Consider the following 16,412-nt stretch of genomic DNA (forward strand, 5'->3'; position numbering starts at 1 on the left):
TTTATAGTAAGAATGTAAGTTCATTAGAAATCTGGGCGTTAGTCTGCAGTTCATAAAACACTTACGTTTTTGGATTTGGAGATTTGAATGAACATGATCCACTCATAATTCTTCCATGATGCAAGGTCCGCATTCTGCCACAGCCTGTCAGGCCTGGCCTGACAGTGATGACAGCATGATTAATGCCCAATGCCATTCACTCACACACTGACTTCACACAGTGAGCCCATGTAGCGTGCTTAAGAAAAACCTAAGGAAACTACCCACCTAGCCAACTGAGAGAGCTTGTAGCTGGCATTGGCAAGAACACCAAAAACTGTACAGACAAAAGTTTGCTTATTTATGATTGATACTTTATCATAATTTGCAGAAGAAGTACTTTTTCTGTGCCTTTTTATTGTTGTGATTTTTAATAGTTGTACAGTATGACAATCAACTACATTTTATAAAATATTTTACAAAACTTCCCAACTGCTGTTATTGTTATGTTGAGTCAGCTGAAGAAAGTAGCTGAAACATGAGCTGCAGGAGGGGCTCAGCATGCACCCATACACAGTATGGAGGTGCAAACAATCCTCAGCTGGTGTACTGCTTTTTCCAAATCAACTCTCTTGCTGACTTGATGGAATAAAATGATTTTATAATACACAGTAGGATAAAATTTAGGCGCTTCCTGCAATCAATGATGTTTGAGCATTTTATTAGGTGCAAAACACAAAGTTTATTATAATTTAAATCTGCAAAAATGGCAAAGAAATCAAATGAATGAAACATTTCCATTATAAGAACGTTGGTCTTATCATTACATATAGGTCCTGCACTGGGAAACTAAAACTATATATATATATATATATATATAAATCAGTCCATCACAAAATGAGTCTAAATCTGCCAAAATATTAAAACACTTTGTGGTTTGTTCATCTCTCAACAGCCAAAAATGGAGTTTCTGAAGAGATGCTGGATGTGACGGAGCGCCTTCTGAAACTACCTTTGTTAACTTCACCACATTCATTAATCATCTATAAGCAGCCATAAAGGAGCCTGTGTGGAGGGTGAAGAGGATGTCTGGCTCCAGTTCCTGCCAGTGGCCAAGAGGAAGAGGAATCACAAGTTGGCATGGCCATTCCATGCCAGTCAATGCCAAGACAAGCGATCAGGCCACAAAGACAAACGCCCTGACAAAAAGCCTCAAACTGGGGGAAAGTATTTCCAGACTGCCAAGTCTTAAGGCACACTGAGAGCAGCATAACAGGAACCATGGATTAAATTCTGAGTTTATCTGTCTCCAGTTGTATATTTGATGCAGTCACTTTGTATGAAATCCCATAAAATTTGAACCAAGTGTCACAGACACAACCAATTATCCGGTGCTTTCTGCATTAAAAATATTTATTTGTGTGCTAAAATCCTGATAGTATTAACTTATCTGTGACACTGACTACACAATCCATTAATGACAAAGATAAGTCTGATCTATTTGCTTATTTTAGGCCTTTAAGATGTTTCAGTCAGATGTAAAACTCAAAAAATATTTAAGAATAAAAATGCATCCTTTTCATGTGATGTATTGGAATAATGCAGTTCCCCCATTTTAATTTATTATTTATGCCAAACAGTATTCCCTACAATGACAGTTGTGTCGGCTGCAACATATGTGTGTTACTTGCTGTAAATTATATCACAAAAAGAGTTTGTTGAAGCAAACCGAACAGTAAGGCTTCCCTTTCTGCTCCTTGAAGATGCCCTGGCTGAGCTGCCGCAGACAGAAGGCGCACACAAAGTGCTCGGGATGAAACTTGCGCTCAAGAGCAGAGATGCAGCGGCCCGTGATGGGCTTGCCGCAGCCACCGCACAGCGTGCCCTGCCTGGAGTGAAAGTGCAGGGCACAGAGGGGTCGACCGTTCAACTCCATGAAGCAGCCGTCGGTGAAGGGCTTCAAGCAGTCCTGGAAAAAAAGAGCAGAAGAAGAAGATAAGGAAAGTGATGGAGGCAAAACAAGGCGTGGTGTCACAGAGTTCACAAGTTTAATGTCTGCAAAACAATACAGACAAAATGTTTATTTTTCTGTTTTAACTTTTTAGAATCATGCATAGCTGATTTTATTATCACCCGTCTCTAACGGTCTAAACTGTCTGTTGGAAAAATATCTCATAAACTTTCTGAAAGTCATCCCTAGATGTACATCTACAACTCTAATAATAGGAGATAATAAGAGACGTTTTATGAAAATACATTTAAAATAACTCATGCTTATAATGTAAAGCAAAATATGGCTGTAATCTAACTTTAAATGTAAAAATCCTGTTGTATTTGTGAATCTGCAAACTTGTGATTTGACTTATAAAATATGACCAAACATTATAAAATGACAGTAAATCCCTTAGATATTTAAAAACTCTGATTTGCAGCCGTGTTCCAGTCAACAGCTTAAACAGAAACTGAAACCAGACATTCGACACAGCAGCGTCACTGGATTTGTTCGAAATATGATTACAGATGTTTCTTTTGGCAGACTTTTTGTCATTTTGTGGCAGTAAAAGCACAGGTGCAACTCCTAACATTACCGCTGTCTGTGTTTCATTTATTATGTGCCAGTAAGCTGCAGCGGTAAGGATACGAGCACAACTCTGGGGCCAGTTGGAACGCCTGTGGAACAATCTATTTATGACAAAAGTAACACCTCTGTTTAATAAGTCAGCTACAGAAAAAAATAAATCAGTTATTCAAAATTTGTGATGTTTAAAATAATTCCACTGAAAAAAATGCATGTTTGATCATGTTACAACATTTTCATGGCAATGATTAAGTGGCTATTCCAAATAATAGTTAGCCACTTTGTAATAAGAATAACACTGTGTAAATCTTTTTAACAACTTTGCCACCAGAGGAGCCCCAGCTTTTTATTGGGAGTTTGGAGGCTAATGACTCATGCAACAGAAATCTTTACAGTTGAGAAGAATAAGCTGCAGTCAAACTAGATATACAAATCCCAATCATACAACTTTAGGAACTAAAGTTTTCTCCTTCACAAATTAGTTCTAATCAATTTGTTCACCTTATCCTTTTATAAACTGCTTGACCTCCTGTCCAATGGCAAGAAACACTCATAAATGCAAAATAAAATGTTTATATTTTGCCGTTTGGAAGTATGTGGTGGTAAATAATGAATGGTGTATTAATCATTTGCGTAATGGTGTGAATAACAATCAGTTTAAAAAAATAAATTGATCTTTTGAAGTGGGGTTCTGTAAAAGTCTTACTTGTTGTAGATAGCTTTTCAACTGACCTCAGTTTGGATAAATGGTTTATTACTAAGAAGCTTGAAAAGCAAATGTCCAATTAAAACAGTCCTGCACGAACTAGCCTTCAACTTGTCAATCATGTCAGAATGAATTTGGTTTTTTTTTTCAAACTGAGGTCAGTTACAGAGCTATCTACAACATATAAGACATTATTTGTTTATAATCTTTCTACAAAACCCTTTTTCAAAAGATCTGAACTCTTCCTTTAAGGTGTTAAGCGTACTTGTTTGGAGACTTCTACTTTCGACAGGGCCATTTCTGAGAGCTTTTCATATTTTACACATTGAGGTAGAAAGTGCTATTTGGGCAATATTTGACCAGCTGCTGTGCACAGAAGTAGCTTTGAGAAGGATATAAAAGATACCCTCATAGAGGGATTTATCTGCATCATTTCAACTGCAACATATTAATCAGGCATATGGTTTTCATCAGGCCTGCGGTCAAAACGATGCAAACAAAGCAAGTGTGTGGGTATCTTTCTCATTCATTCTCAGGCTTGTACGCGAGCCAGAGCAGTGTGTGTGTGGTCTGTGTGAGAGGCTCACCGCGCAGACAAAGCACTCTGGATGCCAGGTGCCGTTGGCTGCAGTCAGGTAGTTCTCCCTCACTGACTCTCCGCAGCCCGAGCACTTTGGAGCAAAGAGCTGGTAGAAGTCCTTACAGCAGTACGGTTTCCCGTCCTTCTCCAGAAAACCTAAGATAGGTAAAGGATAAACCTAATTGTGTGCTAAACTCCTCCAGCAGAGGGAAATTGATTTTCCTGCTTTTTTACCTTCTGAGTCAAAGCGGTTTCCGCAGTGTGTGCAGAAGAAGTGCTCCGGGTGCCAGGTCTTGTCCAGAGCTGTCAGGATGTTCTGATAAACAAGCCAGAAATATAACATCTTATTCCACTTCCCTTAAAGGTTACTAAGTAAGGTATGTCTCACACCGCATATTTAAAAAGGCCAATTGAAGAGACCACATGAAGAGAATTACAGAAGACGTCACATTAGTTCCTGATTTATGTCTTTGGTCTGCAGCGTGATGTGAGCCCAGTCTGAGAAACCCCAATATGGTTTTGCCTTTTATTTATTAGCAAAGCATGTGGGCTAGTCTAAGAAAAAAATAACTACATCTTACAGCATGTCATCATCCAATCTTCTAAAGATCATTGTGTGGATACAATCTGACTGAACAAATTAAAGTATATATTGCTGTATTTAGATTCTACAAGAGTATTACGAGTAAGATGCATTCTGCAGTGTTGCATTTGTTTGATGTGGAGACAATGTTTCTTTTATCTTTCAGTGCTCCATTACATGCAGAATTGGCCCCTTGCAGTAGGCGCATTTCGGGGAGAACAGATGATGGTAGTCTTTGTCACAGTACGGCTGTCCCTCTCTCTCAAAGAAGCCCGTCTTGCTCAGCTCCTCCTTACAGACCACACAAACAAAGTGCTCAAGATGCCACACTTTGCCCAGGGCTGTGATCATCTAAAAGAAAAAAAATGAGGTAGATAAAGACATGAAAGCTTTAGACTGGTTTTTAATTTGTTTAAATTCTTCTTCGTGTGTCTCAGTGTTCTGCACCCTACCTTTCCCACAATGCATTTGTTGCACGCGGTGCAGTGGCCTTTTGCAGTGGTGCGCACACCAATCTTCTCCAGGTCAGAGCTCAGCCCTCCCAGGAGGTCATCTATGGTGTCTGTTTTCTGTCTCTGGGCTGAGGCTGTCTCACTTGAATCTGCTGGACTACCGCTTCTGCTGCTTCCCTGCGTTTTCTCCTGTTTTTCATTATCTGTTTTCCTATTTATAGACTGTTTTTCTGTCAGTGGTGGAGGAGTTGTTGAAGGCAAGTGTTCCTAAACAAGAATAAACACACACACAAATACATATATATTATATATATTTAAAAAAAACTCCAGTACTGTCTTACTTGGAGCTAAAGGGTGTTGATTTCAGTACTATGCTGCCCTCTATTGTTCAACCTTGTTCATTTCTTTCAGATTTAAAACCACATCAGTGCACCTTCACTGCTCTCTCCTTAACATGTTCAACATTACTTTAAAAAAATATATAATTTCATTGTACAGTGTTAAACTTTTCATGAGAATATGTGCATTCGTTGTAAATAAAACATCAGTTTATGTTGATTTACAGTTATTTGAGGATGTGTAGACAATACTGACCCCTTCTGCTAGTCCCAATAAGTCTTGCAGGATAAAGTCCAGTTCTTGAGTGGGTGAGTCAGGATCATCAGAAGCTGGCACAGGAGCTGGCAGGTCACTGAGTTCAATAAAGAGACAAACTAAACAGTAAATTAAAGCACGATACTTGAAATTCTGAAATCTTATCAATTCACACTAACCAAATCAAACAAACACATTACAATGGTGATAAAAAAATTAGAGACTACTTGATCATTTAGGGTTCAGTTTATGAGTTTAGGTTTTACCCAAATAAATTGTGATTCTGAATCAGTGAAAGTAGCCTACCAATTATATAATTATTTAATGTAAATATATTAAATTAATTTATGTAATTATAATACAGATAATACTGAGAAAACACAGAAAGCAGTACCATTAAAGCAATTTAATTCAAATAGAAACAGAATATATGGACTTAAAAATCCCTTAAACCTACCTATTTCATTCAGAATGGCCTAGAGATATAAAGATAGGACATAAAATGGCCTTATATAAACACCCATTCAATTTAATATCTGTTTCACAACTAGGTCATGCTGCTACGATATGTGTTTGTTAAGGTGGAAGTGAAGATGTCTTGTTGAAATAGGAACTTTTTCTGAAAAAGGTCTGGTCTGGGTGGTTATACGTGCCGCTCCAAAATAATGAAGTGAATCATAGATGTTGGCGTCTCAGCTGTGTGGTGATAGCTGTCAGCTGTCAGCTGTGAACTGAGACAGTTCCTCACATTATGCAACATACAGACACACAATTTCCAAAGTAAATTTTAAATTAGGATCCATGCAGGACAGTTGTCTTGCTTCTTTTCTCAAAGAGTTTGAAATTAGCTTTGGCTCAAAACAATCCGGGACATTGTAGGATCTTGCTAATATACAGTATGTTTACTTATTTGTGTGTGTGTGTGTGTGTGTGGGCGGGGTGGCGTTGATCTTTCAGGAAAAAATCTTCTTCAGTTCTTAACTTTGTTTAATAATTTTTTAAGCTTATCCCTTCTGGTTAGTTACTATTTATCTTTTTTTTCTGTGTCACCTCATTGCTTTTTTGATTACCAGCAGTTATTTCTCATAACTTCCTTCAGTTACTCCATTGGTACTCGTTGTTACCAAAGTCTTCTTGTTTTGTTTTTTTTTTTATCCTGTTGCGCCAGATGGGCTCTGAATTAGCTCTGTTTTGTTTTGTTTCTGTCATTTGGGCTTTCCTGCTTCTGTTTGTTTTTGAATTCTTATCTTCTGGTATTAAATGTAACATATTAACAATACTTTCAAAAGTACTCTTTGTTTATGTGATTTACAATACAGAGTCATGGAAGTTTTCAAGATGATGAAAGGAACATATATAGAAAAGTACTAATAAAAACCTACAGAGTACATTTTTTACACTACATTCCAAAGTTTCTTTTGGAAACCACTTGTTTCCACAATGTGGTGCAAAGGCTTTGAAAAGAAGTAATGCTTCAACTCTGACGTTATTTACAATTCTGACACTTATGAGAAATATTTGAAGTTTAGTCCTCTTTTCCGTGAAGTTGCTTTATATTAGAACAACCAAATTTTAAAATCATCTGTAACAGTTTTTTAAGTAGTTTCCTATTTTTTTTTCTTTGCTGTTTACATATTGATAATTTTCAGCAGGGGCCAACAAACGCTTCGAGTTTGTTCCTCACCTGTAGACATTTGAGCTGGACCTTTTATCCTTCATACTGAATTCAGCAGTATCTGCACCTGAATCCTGCAAAAAAATACAAGTTATGCTTCAGGATTGTGATGCCTTTATTTCATTTTAAACTGCTGATCGTTCAGTTGGATAGAAATACTCACTCCCACCTGCTTTGTGCTAATTTAACCATTCATATATCATAACTTGTAGCTACGGTTTTGCTTATTCAGGCTTTTGGTTATGGTTTGGTTCAGTTTAGCTTTTAGCAACAATTTTGCTCATTTTAGCTTTTAGTTATTGTTTTACTAACTTTAGCTATTGTTCTGCTTGTTTTAACTATAAAAACTTTTATTCTTCAACAAATTTTATCAAACTCATTCAGCACTCTGCATCCACACTGCATTTTTGCAGAAAATTGAATTTCTCCAGTTTTTGTGATTTTTTGCTCACCTCTCCATCAGGCATATCTTTGTTTCTGTTTTCTTTAGTGCTGTCTGAACCTGATGAATTTAGGTCCAGCTCCTCTAACAGCAAATCTGTGGCAAGATAAAGAACAGATATCTTCTAACCAGTCATCATCTAACATGCGTACAGCTCAATGTTTCCACAACAACTGAACACATTGTTCTGTCTCACTGATCCCTTCGTGTTTTAACAGTACATTTATGATTTGTGCAGAGTGAAATATTTCCTGTGCCAGTGAACTCAGGTTGTTTTAGTTACATCGACTTCCTCAGGAAGTGATGACACATGTTGCAGAAGTGAAACTTGTGATCTTGTCACAAGAATCTGGGGTATGGATACTGAACCAAATACAACTTTCTTTGCAAATTTCATAACCACACATCAACAGAAAAAGAAGAATAAGAATAAAAACACACATTATCAGCACTTTTTGCAACAATTACACTGGTATCTGTAACAGAAAGTCAAAATAATGTTTGGTAAAACAAATAATATAAAGAAAGTTCAGCTAAAAGCAGATCAGAAAGCATTTATTATGGTGAAACTAAAATAAGCTGCTTTTATTCTTGTGAGTTGAAAGCCCTTGCTTTTCTTTTGAGCTTATTAAATTGGTTTATTTTGACTGGTACAGTTACTATTACCTGTTAGATCATCTTTAAGAGCATTTAGAAAGACACATGTGTGTTGAAAATGCAACTAAAGAAACAGTAAGAACCATAAAAACAATGTATAAGTGATACAAGAAAACCTAACTAAGTACAGTAAACACAGTACAGCACATGAGTTGTGCAAATATTCTCAATAAACAGAGTTTTTTTACATCAGTCATATTTTAAATCAGTAATCAGATGTATACTTTGTTTAAAAGTAATCATCTATGTAAAACGTTATGTAAAGATATCTTACCGAGTTCATCCATGTCGCTTTCTGCTCTCAGTACAAAACCAGAAAATGTGTGCCTTAGATGGTGTGTTTTTCTGTGCGTTAGTCACTGGGGTAACCAGCCCTTTTTTTTCAATCAAGTTGAAACCACCACTTCCTCTAGAGGGTTTTTATTTTGTTGCTTGCAAGAACTTTCCACGGTTGGCCTGTATTTTCAGATTCTACATGAACAGGAAATATGCAACAGTTTGCATAAGTGAGATATTAGCAGAGATTATAGCTGACATTTGTGCTCCGAGGATGTTTTCTTTAGTATGAAATAGTTGTGAGAATGATGGATGTACATATTTGATTACAGGTTTTAGATATTATTAGTAACGTTGAAGCAATTCTACCAATTGTATGTGGATTTTATTTATAACATGGGTATTTGTAAAGTGAGACAGTGACTTACGGATGTTTTGCTTGTCAAATAATACTTGCTTCATCTGCATAAAGTTAAATTAATTATTTGCTTATGAGAATTTATGTTTATGGTGAAAATACACACATAAAAGCATGTAATGAATGTTTACATACATGTTCAAACTAAAAGCACCAAATTAACACAATAATATTTGCATTATGTCTGACTTTGTCTCATCAAAGCAAGAAATAATCTGGACGATGCTTCACATTCTCTCCTTTTCATTTGCAATATTGCTCAGCTGTGTGCATGATCCGAACAGTGCCAAAGTAAATAAATAAATCCCCAGAACTTCTTCTCCTGGAATACCTCCTCCAGCTCATCCAGAGGGCGTTCCCAGGCCAGCTGTGAGATACAATCTCTCCTCCAAGTCCAGGATCTGCCTTGAGTCTGAAACACCTCCCTTGGAAGGCATTGATAACAACATAATTGCTTTGTCAAACCAGTAGCACAAACATTCAAATTCTCAAAAATATTTGAAATGCCTAGAAAAGCATTTTTACATCTAGAAAGTTTCAACCAAAAACTTTTGGTATTTATATATTATAGGTTCCATGACTTTTTAGGGACCTACTTCCTGGTCAAATTCTCCTCAATCTCCATTTTTATTTGTACAATTTCTGAAAAGGTCAACATTTTATAAGTAAAAATTGAAAACCAACCACACCATAAGGCATTTTCTTCTGAAATCTATAGTTTATAAAAGCATATAATATTAAAAATGGTAAAAACGTCTGTTTTATTTCAGTACTTATGGCCCATTTTTTATTCTCATGCTTTTCAAACAGGCTTGTATCTCTGTTATAGTGGTGAGCCTAATGCTTAGACACGCATTACTTTGGTTTCTTGACATTTCTTGACAGCAACAGAGGCTTTTAAAGATTTTATTAACTGTTTCTACTTCAGCTTTCAACATCATTTGCCAGTCAATTGCGTTATCTCGCACCACTTTGGTCGCAACCATTATGTAAAACAGCAGGGGTGTTAATGGTTATGTGCGTGTTCAACACTCACAGCTGGTTCTATTATTGAACAATTTTATGTTTATATAATTTATCATTTCTCATATAAAAACTTGAATGAATCAAACTTTAATATAAATTAACCTTTGTACTAATAACTAATAATAAAAGTGACAGTCTCCCCCGCTCTGTGGTTTCGTCTTTTACCGGAAGAGGTTTGTGTTTACAGCAGCTTGGCTATTAGCATCACCTCGTTTGACTGTAAACTGTGTACTATAATACCCGCAAATAAGTTTTAGTTTCTTAACAGTCTGACATATTGTAAATAATTTGTTTGAAATAGGGCTAAACTACGATTAGCATGACGGTTTGGAGGCTAACGAGCTATCGACAAGCTGGCTAACGTTGCGACGAAGTTAGCCAGCAAAGGCAACCGACACCAGCAGCTAACTCAGCACACGTCCAGCGGTTGGTACAGTCCGTGCAGTAATTCAGGTTTGTCCGCTCCGAATCCGTAACAGGTGTTTGTGAATGTATTTGTAACGATAGGCAGTCCTGCTGATTTATGTCCCGGTGTTGCTCCCATTGAAGAAGCGCGGCCATGGGTGCGGAGAGCAGTGCGCTGCGGGGCTGCACTCTGCTGGGGGAGCCGCTCATGACCCTGCCGTCTGGACTCACCATGTACTCGGCGGCTCTCCAGGATGGGAAGCCTGCCTCCGTGTTTGTTCACAAGCGGGGCAATGAAGACAAAGTCAACAAAGCCGCCAAGGTGTGTACGGCAAGGCCTCGTTCGGGTTCTCACACAGCCATGTCTACACGTAGCTCCTTGAGACAAAAGCAGCATTTCATCATCTTTCATTCATTCATTCATTCATGTCTCTATTCTTATACTGAACAGTGAAAACCCAAATGCAAATATTGGCCAACTCAGTCTTACTGATGTGATGTGCAGAGACTAAAATGACATTGGGTGTCAGCACAGAACAAGTTTTGCTTCATGTAAAACTCACCTCCAAATTTAGTACTAGTTATTGACACCTAAAAAGAGTAAAAATAAAGCTTTCTTTGTCCTTTACATGCTATTTCTGGGGGCTTAAACACTATAAAGGCAGTCATTTTTAATTAGTAAAAACAGTTGCTTTTAGTTCTTTTCTCTTGATGAAAAATATGAATATGCTTTTTTTGCTTTGTGTATATGTTCATATTTTACTTAGTTTGGTTTACTTTATTTGCTTGTCATGTTTGCCAGTTTAATTGTTATATTTTCCTGTTTTGTTGCAAGGTGTCAGAAAGTGTTTTAATAAAATGTATTATTACTGTTACATGCGTACTCACACAAAGACAAGAGAGCTAGACCTTTATTCTTAGCTGATGCATAGTAAAAAAGAAGTAACTGGGTTTTCTTTAACTATGAGGTAAGTCTGATGTTTCAGGTCCTCTTAATGCAAACTATAAATGGATGTAAAAAGGCTTCAAACAGTTACCGTCCACTGCCACAAAGCCAAAGATACTAAAAGAGATTTGATTTTTTTTAACGTGCTAGTTTATATTTTGTTTCACATGTGAAAATCTAAGGTTATAGAAACAAAATAAATACAAGATTGAACCAAGTACGCTTCCTGACTTCTGTTTTTTGGTTTTCTGCAGCATCTGAAGACACTGCGGCACCCGTGTCTGTTGCGCTTCCTGTCCTGCTCCGTGCAGGACGGCGGCATCCATCTGGTAACAGAACACGTGCAGCCCCTGGAGCTGCTGCTGGACGGTCTCTCCCCTGAGGAAATCTGTGCAGGCATCTACGACATCCTGCAGGCACTTGTCTTTCTGCATGACAGGGTGAGCAAGAAAATTAGCTGTTTTGTCATTTTTCTACATGTGGTTAATATAAAAACACTTGCTGAAGATTACATTAGAAATTAACACAACTGAAGTGAGGTTTTTAATGTTTTATTCTAGTTATTTTCCATTTTGTGTTTCCTTTTTCAGCCTGTGTTAAACAACTGTTTCTCATCCACCAGGGTAAACTGAGCCACAACAACGTCTGCATTTCATCTGTGTTTGTCAGTGAAGATGGTCATTGGAAGCTGGGAGGCATGGAGACTGTATGCAAATTCTCTGAAGCAACTCCTGAGGTAAACTAACAATAAGTGCATCACCATGAAACAGTTTGGAACTGTGTTTTCCATTTATTTTTGCTGTAAAGATGAAAGGGAGCAGATATTTTCAGGCTCACTTTGCAGTATATCGATTTAATGTTTTTGATGGTCTTAGTTTCTCCTTAGCATTCAGAATGCAAGAGAGGCCAGCTATGTTCCTCCTGAAGAACAGGTCAGTTAAAAATGAAACGTTGAGTGAATATAGGAACTTGCCATTTTCGTCAAAGTTTTTTTTTCTTTTTAAGCGCAATATTTTTTGACAGGTTGAAGAGTTTAAAATCCTTCCAGACAAACATGCTCATGCTCGGGACTGCTACTCTTTTGGAATGATGGTGGAGGCTCTCGTCCCTCTCCTGAATGATTACGGTGAGTAGAGACGACCTCAGACAATTAGGTTGCATCCTGTCAAATTTACCTCTGTTCTGAAATGTTTCTCCTGGTCATTGTTTTGTGGTTTCCAGTGTCACAGGAGCTCTCTGACAGTCTTACAAAAACTCTGCAGGCCGGCCTGCTGAACTCTGATCCCATGGCTCGACCTTCGCTCAGCTCCTTATTGACTCATGACTTTTTCAGGTTTGTGTGTTTGCTCTCATTCATATCAGTTTGGACAACCGTTTGCTTTCAAACTTACGTTTTTAATTTGTTTTATGAACAGGAATGATTTTCTAGAAGTGATGAATTTTCTGAAGAGTCTCACCCTGAAGACAGAAGAGGAAAAAAATGAATTCTTTAAGTGAGTTTTTTCTTTATATATATATATATATATATATATATAGGTTGTTCTGTCTTATACATTTAGGTACATAATTTGACAGTCCCGTGATGTGCTGGTTGTGTATATTAAGGTTTCTTCTAGACCGTGTCCAGACGCTTCCGGAAGAGCTGATAGCTGCACGTCTTCTTCCCAAACTTCTCAATTCACTCGTTTTTGCAGAACCTATGGCAGTCAAGAGTTTCCTGCCTCATGTTCTAAGGCCAAAGAAAGGTAATGTGGCTTTTATTCCACATAACTAAAAAACTGAAGTAAGAATTGATTAATTGATGTAATTTTTTTCCCACCTGTGTGGACAGATGCCAGTCACGGTAGTAGCAGTGAAGATTGTCTGCTTTCTGTGGCCCTTTACTGTAAACATGTGATACCTCAACTTCTAAGACTTTACAAAGTCAAAGAGGAACACGTCCAGATTGTGCTCTTGACTCACATCCACCTGTACGCTGAGTTCTTCTCCCATGACGAGCTCAAAAACCAGATCCTACCTCAGGTAAAGTGTCAGCAGAAAATCTGTTTAAGTTTCTTCTTACTTGTGAACGGAGAGATGATTTAAGTGAAAACACAAAGGGAGAGATTCGCCCAACAACCCCACCCCACCCAAATTTGTGCTCGTTGCGACCCTAGTTGTGTAACCTTTTGTCTGTTGTTGGCTGCAGATTTTGTTAGGAATGAGAGACACCAACGATGCTCTGGTTGCCATGACGCTGCAGAGTTTGGCGGTGTTGGTACCTCTGCTGGGGGCTCAGGTGGTTGTTGGAGGGGAGAGAACAAAGGTCTTTAAACGCACCACACCCAGTTTTACCAAGTCTACAGAGGTCACCCCTGAAAGTAAGCAAGAACATTAATTACAGATAATTTTTCCCCTTTAACTTTGACAAAAATGAATAAAACAAATTAAAGACAGTCCAATGTATTGTCTTCAGGGTTTTATTTTGTCAGATTTCTGACCTACTTTTCTCACTTTTTGTTTTTTATAAATGTTTTCTACTTAAATCAATAAGACAGTTGATTGGATTGATTATGAACAGTAATTGGGACAGTCTGTTTTTGAATTACATTAATTTTACCTTACCCATATTCTTTAGCTTCTCCTGTTCATATTGTTGGAAGCGCCCACCTTCAGATGGCTCAGCCTGCCAAAGCTTTAAATTTCTTCCCCAGACCATCGGGAACTGAAGGCTTGGTCCTTGGTCACATGGACAACTTGGCAAGTTCTCAACAGAAACCACGAGTTATTGCACCAACATCAGGTAAAAACCCTTTCCTAATCTCTAGAAGTTGTAGTCTATTTTTAGATGAAGTTTCATGTCTTCTCCGCTGTGTTCCAGATGTCAATCAACAGATGTCTCTACCCTTAAATGGCTTTCATCAGGACAGTGTGATGGAGCCACTGTCGTACAGTTCAGAACAGACTGACAGACTGGAGGGCAATGTAGAAGAGTGGCCTGACTGGAGCGACCGTGACGAAGGCAAAAGAAGAGAAGGACAACCTGTACAGATCCACATTCAGGCCACAGAAAGAGTTAATTCAGTGAGCACCAGACTGACACAAGAAAACGCAGAAGAGGAGCCATGGGATGACTTTGAGGACACTGAGCCAACTTCAGATCTCTCCCCTACAGCTCCCTCTGCGGACTCAGTCGTTCTTACGCCTCCCAGTGGGAGCGCCACTACATCTGTTAAACATGCTCCTCAGACAATGAAACTCGGTTCCTCTAAACCCCTCAAACTGACTTCAGCGCTGCACCAGTCGACGCAAAGCAAGAATTGTCCATCATGGGACGATGCCTGGGGTCAAACGAAGACTGATTCTCAGAAATCGGAGCACAAATCTACAATGCCACAGAACAGTGGTGGAACTGAGGGTCTGGGGGAGGAGTTTACCATCAAGGTGAAGAAAAAGGTAAAGGAAGACCCAGAACTGGATTTCTTTGCAGATATGGTGCCAGACATTAAGTTGTCTTCTTCAGCTCTACTGCCAATAGAGGAGCAAAGTGGACATGATGCAGGACCATCTAGAGCCTCTCCATCTATTGATGCTTCAACACTTACTGCCAAGTTTGCAGCAGCCAACCTGTCTGAGGTTTGATTTTTTTTTTTTTTAGTTCTTTTGGTTATTTTTCAGATTTTATTGCTGTTTTTTTCACTGAATGAAGTTCTTATGGTAGAAATATAATAATAAGGCTTTTCACATTACACTAGTTGTTACTGAAACACTTTTGTCGTTTGGAAAAGTTAGCCCCAAACTAGCAGATACTCCTGCTATTAAATTCATTCTAATAATTCTGGTTAACATGACTTGGAGAAAAAGAAAAAGTGCCTTGTAAGCACTTATAAACTGGGTCAGTTGTGCTTCTGTTAGCAAATTGGTGCTCCTTTCAGTTTTAGAGCATTTCTGGGAATTGCTTCATTTAGTAAACATGTTTTTTAGGACAAAAAGAAATTCCTTGTACACCTCAAGTGCTTTGTAAACACTTCCAGTTGTTTTTCCTGCTATTTTAAATCAGCACTATAGAGCAACTTCTTATCACGGTCCATATCAAAGAGCATAAATTGGTTTTATTCCCCACTTTATTTCTGTGCGTCACAGTGGTGGTGGCTCTCTTTTATGCATCGTTTTGATTCAGCAACTAGAACTGGCTTATAGGCTGCCAGTTGGATCTTTGTTGTGTGAACCTTTAGTTTAGTAAAAAGAGGACTGGTGTTGGTGGTCTGCCAAACTAATACATTTGAAGCTAATTGCTAATGAGAAGATCATCTGCAGTCTGCGCTGACAGCATGTGTTGATGGTATCCAGTAGATGTTTACACAGCTTCTCACATGAACCAGTGATGATCGCTTACCGGTTACCTTTTTGTTTTGTTTTCAAGAACGAAGCAGACGGCTGGGGAGACGAAGGCTGGGAGGAGAGCGCCTGGTGATGACGCTCGACACAAAACCCATCCGGAGCAAAACATCTAACCACTGGAGACCTTTGATCCATGCACCACATCTGGAGTGCCACTTCCCCACAGAGCAGTAAAATGAAAGTAGCTTCTCGTGTAAAGCAATGCAGTAAAAACAGGGAGGGGCTGATTTTTATTTATATTTTTATATATATATATATATATATATATATATATATATATATATATATATATATATATATATGTTCTGCTGACCTTAACCATCAGTACATTTACTAAAGGAACTTGCTTTGAGTGGGGGAAAAAAATGACTGTCCAATGGTGCAGGATTTAGACAAAGAAAGCCATTTATAATTTGTTTGCCAATTGACAATAATCACCTCAAAATGATAAATCCTAAATGGAGGTGAATGTCAGCCTTTTTTTGTTTGTTTTTTTCCTTTAAATGTGCCAAATCAACTATTGGCATTGAGCTAAACATAAACTTTTAGAAGGACAGTTCTTAATTGAGTAAAGTTTGATTTACTAAAAGCTTGCACTCTGAATAAATGTGAGGTAGGAAAAAATTATTTGTTTTTTGTTGGTGGTGAAATAAACATTTTAAAAAGTTTTATAAAGTGCTTCACTCTGCTCATTTACAACATAATAATGATATAG

At 38.0% G+C, this 16,412-nt stretch overlaps 2 protein-coding genes across 4 annotated transcripts; one reads left to right on the plus strand and one right to left on the minus strand.

The window, feature by feature from the left end:
- Positions 1 to 683: 683 nt before the first annotated feature.
- Positions 684 to 8,658, minus strand: lpxn (leupaxin). Its single transcript, XM_017407117.3, has 9 exons — positions 8,521 to 8,658; positions 7,600 to 7,685; positions 7,157 to 7,221; positions 5,473 to 5,569; positions 4,879 to 5,145; positions 4,604 to 4,777; positions 4,078 to 4,159; positions 3,851 to 3,999; positions 684 to 1,948 (listed from the first exon to the last, which is right to left on the minus strand). The coding sequence occupies exons 1-9, from the start codon at positions 8,531 to 8,533 to the stop codon at positions 1,682 to 1,684; spliced, it is 1,200 nt and encodes a 399-aa protein (XP_017262606.1). The 5' UTR covers positions 8,534 to 8,658; the 3' UTR covers positions 684 to 1,681.
- Positions 8,659 to 10,133: 1,475 nt separating this feature from the next.
- On the plus strand, positions 10,134 to 16,365 carry scyl3 (SCY1-like, kinase-like 3). Of its 3 annotated transcripts, none has more exons than XM_017407233.3 (14): positions 10,134 to 10,419; positions 10,516 to 10,693; positions 11,572 to 11,757; positions 11,940 to 12,053; positions 12,193 to 12,249; positions 12,341 to 12,443; positions 12,539 to 12,650; positions 12,733 to 12,810; positions 12,923 to 13,062; positions 13,149 to 13,339; positions 13,506 to 13,677; positions 13,935 to 14,099; positions 14,178 to 14,932; positions 15,720 to 16,365. In XM_017407233.3, the coding sequence occupies exons 2-14, from the start codon at positions 10,526 to 10,528 to the stop codon at positions 15,768 to 15,770; spliced, it is 2,292 nt and encodes a 763-aa protein (XP_017262722.1). In that variant the 5' UTR covers positions 10,134 to 10,419; positions 10,516 to 10,525; the 3' UTR covers positions 15,771 to 16,365. The 3 variants fall into 3 exon arrangements, with proteins under 3 accessions (XP_017262722.1, XP_017262723.1, XP_037830051.1); XM_017407234.3 differs by having other exon boundaries at positions 10,134 to 10,392; positions 10,474 to 10,693; XM_037974123.1 differs by having other exon boundaries at positions 10,134 to 10,392; positions 10,478 to 10,693.
- The last annotated feature ends 47 nt before the right edge of the window (positions 16,366 to 16,412 follow it).

The sequence above is a fragment of the Kryptolebias marmoratus genome, linkage group LG24, assembly GCF_001649575.2.
Source record: "Kryptolebias marmoratus isolate JLee-2015 linkage group LG24, ASM164957v2, whole genome shotgun sequence".
NCBI lineage: Eukaryota > Metazoa > Chordata > Actinopteri > Cyprinodontiformes > Rivulidae > Kryptolebias > Kryptolebias marmoratus.

What these genes read in the sequence shown, in the direction of transcription:
- lpxn (XM_017407117.3), bottom strand. An exon ending in AAGATATGCCTGATGGAGAG is followed by an intron (nt 7,222 to 7,599) that starts GTGAGCAAAAAA and finishes ATTTTTTTGCAG; the next exon opens with GATTCAGGTGCAGATACTGC. An exon ending in TATTGGGACTAGCAGAAGGG is followed by an intron (nt 5,146 to 5,472) that starts GTCAGTATTGTC and finishes ATTCTTGTTTAG; the next exon opens with GAACACTTGCCTTCAACAAC.
- scyl3 (XM_017407233.3), top strand. Translation starts at nt 10,526, where the DNA reads ATGGGTGCGGAGAGCAGTGCGCTGCGGGGCTGCACTCTGCTGGGGGAG. An exon ending in GAAAAAAATGAATTCTTTAA is followed by an intron (nt 12,811 to 12,922) that starts GTGAGTTTTTTC and finishes GTGTATATTAAG; the next exon opens with GTTTCTTCTAGACCGTGTCC. An exon ending in TGTTCTAAGGCCAAAGAAAG is followed by an intron (nt 13,063 to 13,148) that starts GTAATGTGGCTT and finishes CTGTGTGGACAG; the next exon opens with ATGCCAGTCACGGTAGTAGC.